The following is a 2,978-nucleotide window of genomic DNA, read 5'->3' on the forward strand; positions in this document are numbered from 1 at the left end:
ACCATCTCCACGTTGTTCTTGGAATCCCGTCCCGTGCTCGAATCAGCTGTCAAAGGACCAAACGTCTGATTGCCATTGCGAACACGAACAATAAGGTCTAGATCGTGCTGCAGTTGTGACGTCGCCTGGGTTGATCCTGGAGGGTCCGTCCACACGAGCGTTGCGCGTAAATCCACATCACGAGCGACTGTAAACGAAATCACCATCTCGCCGTTGTGGGCAACGGCCGGCTCGCTGTTTTCTGTCGAGTTTGGTAAGAAATACAAAGATGGTAGGTCATCACTGCTGTTGCCGCTGCTATTCCCGCTCACAGCAGAGAAATCCACAATGTTGGTAAGATTCGGCTTGCCGTAGCCCTGGTATACATCTGGGAATTTTACATCGGTTGCGTCGGAAGCCAAGCTCGAGCAGGAGACGACGCCACTTGCGGGTAGTGTAGCCATTCGCTGTTGCAGGGAGTCTCCACTATGAATAATCAGCGCCTTGAGCAGCGAAGCAGGTACAGTTTTCATGGCGTACGCTGCGTTCTTGGTGCCGTTCTTCCACCATCCGTCGCGTAGCCATTCATAAAGAAGTACAGCGACACCAGTGATCACCGGCGTGGCCTGTGACGTGCCCTGGAGTGAGCACGTGGCCGAACTCTCTCTAGTAGACCCCGGTGCCTCTGACTGACTTGATAAAAGACTCATACCGGGTGCAACAACATCAGGCTTCAACCTCCCATCCGTTGTGGGCCCGGCAGAGGAAAACGATGCCACTGTGTGCTCGTTAAAGATATCGGGGCATCCATAATCCGTGAAAGAAGCTGCAGAATTGAGTGAAGCGCCAACTGAGATAACGTTCTTGGCCCCAGATGGTGATGAAATGGTACGCTGACCAGTGATCGAGGACTCTCCACTGTTGCCTGCCGCCACAACCACCAGTACGTCTGGGTTTTCATAAATAAAAGCATCCAAATCTCTGGCTTGTGAACTGTAATCTGACCCAGGTGTACCCCACGAGAACGAGAAGATCTTGGCACCAGCGTCAATTTGACTCTCAAGCAAGTCGCTGGCGTCTGCAGGTGTGGCCAACGACACGGCACAATTAAGTTGACCTGTGCAGGTCTCACTCTGCGTTCCGATGTCCATAAATGCTATCCGTGCCTTGTCAGCGATGCCAAGATTGTCATGTTTGCCACTAAACGAGCTGCCTGCCAGAAGTCCAGCGACGTGAGTGCCATGACCACAAGTGATGGTCTCGGCTTCATCGGCTTTATTTGCCCAGCCATTGTACATGACAACCTTGCGAGCCGATAGCTTAATACTGGAGAAAATATCGCGGTCATCTTGATCGAACTGGTCGTGGTACAGATACAACCCAGTATCCGTGATGCCCACAACAACGTCATTTCCTCGAATACCGGCCTCTCTAGCCGAATCAACCCCCACAAGACTTGGCACGTAAGCATCAAGTCGTCGATGACTCTGCATCCGTGTCCATCGCTCCTGTTCTTCACCTCGTAACAAATTCTGTGTGATCTCATGTCGTTCGTCCATCCACTCGACAGAGCTCTCAACCACTACAAGTGCCACAATATTCGTCCACGTCCTCAGATCCTGTAGTGGTTTCGTGAAGATTGATCTTGGCTGGAGATCACTCGTTTCAAACACATTCATCAGTCCAACAAGCTCGCTCGCTCGGTGTTCTAATGAAGCCAGCACAGTCTGTTGGTTCGCCCCCTCAACCAGTCTAATTTCCATGGCAGGCGCCGCAATGGACGTTGAATTCCCCTGAGCCATCCTGTAGCTGAGCTGTGCAGCACTCCGGGCGAATGGCATGAGCTTCAAAATCTCCGGCAGATCCAACACTTTATCTACACACTCTAAAACTCGGATCTGCTCTGCCACCGACTCCTTTGTATGTACTAATAGTACCGTGTTCTCCCCCAAACTGTCTCCTCTCCTAGTCAACAACGGCATCTCCTGCTCCTCATCCTGTCCACACAATTTCTTGATCGATACAATACACGCTCTGTCGTGGTCTTCTTTCTGACCTGTGACCAGTTTCACCAGTCTCGGTTTGCGCTCCGCCTTCTCCTCCTGTTCAGAGTTGTCATCCTGCACAGTAGGTAGCAATTTGTCCTGAAGAAATGCCAGTTGACAGGCGTCAGATGTGACGCTGTCGCCGCCCAACATGGCGTCATACGCCTGGAAGAAGGCGTCGTGGAAGCCCTGAAACACCTGCGCGCTGTCCGCGGTCGACAGAGTCAGTGAGAACGCCAGCGTCGACGCGTTCTGCTCTACGTCGCGGCATGAGAGCACGTCAATCTGTTGCTTGTCATTACCTGCGTCAGACTCCTCCAGGACGCGCCGGCGACGACCACAAAGCGCCGACGAGCACTGTGACGTCTGCGACAGCAGGACTGGGGAGCAGTGGAAGTCACAGAAGGCGGCGGCGTCTGCAAACTCAAGCCCCTGAGCATCCTGCACGGAAGCGCAGCCCCGCCCGAACAGCCCCAGTGAGAGCAATAGACCCCTGGTCAAGCGCATCGGTGGCAGTCGGTTATGACACCAGGGCAAGTTGCTCAATGCTTTGGTTATGGGCACCAACTGTATTTTCTATTTTCTGTTCGACAAAGGCAACTGTCGCGTTGCTTGTTTTCTTCTGATACAAACCCCAAGTGTAAGCGACAAATTGAATCGCCCCAAGGTTTCGTTTGGTCAATTGAAAATGCTGGCGCTCAATGATCATAAGATCCGGAGCTTCCTGCCGTCAGTACGCGCCACGCTTCATGCCTGCACCGCGAGTCGCAGCGCTTTCGCCTTGGTCTTCAATCCATTGACGGGGTTCGTACAGCGCTCTGCTTGGGGAGTCACACAGTTTGTCTTCAGGCTCAATTTCTACCGCTGAAACTTTCATCTCAGCCGCCACGTTGACGCGCAACCCATTAGTCTCGCCGTGAACTTTTCAGACGCTGAATCCAGGCCCAAAATTGT

General features: G+C 52.9%; 1 protein-coding gene across 1 annotated transcript in view; it reads right to left on the bottom strand.

Moving 5' to 3' along the window:
- Positions 1–2,531, bottom strand: part of PPTG_24511 (hypothetical protein) — a gene marked incomplete at its 5' end in the record, with an annotated part of 5,627 nt that extends 3,096 nt beyond the window's left edge. Inside the window, one exon of the mRNA XM_008917457.1 lies at positions 64–2,531. Coding sequence (XP_008915705.1) covers positions 64–2,531 — 2,468 coding nt within the window. The remainder of the gene's footprint in view (positions 1–63) is intronic.
- Between the last annotated feature and the right edge of the window lie 447 nt (positions 2,532–2,978).

The sequence above is a fragment of the Phytophthora parasitica genome (genome assembly GCF_000247585.1).
Source record: "Phytophthora parasitica INRA-310 unplaced genomic scaffold supercont2.102, whole genome shotgun sequence".
In the NCBI taxonomy this organism is placed as follows: Eukaryota; Oomycota; class Peronosporomycetes; order Peronosporales; family Peronosporaceae; genus Phytophthora; species Phytophthora nicotianae.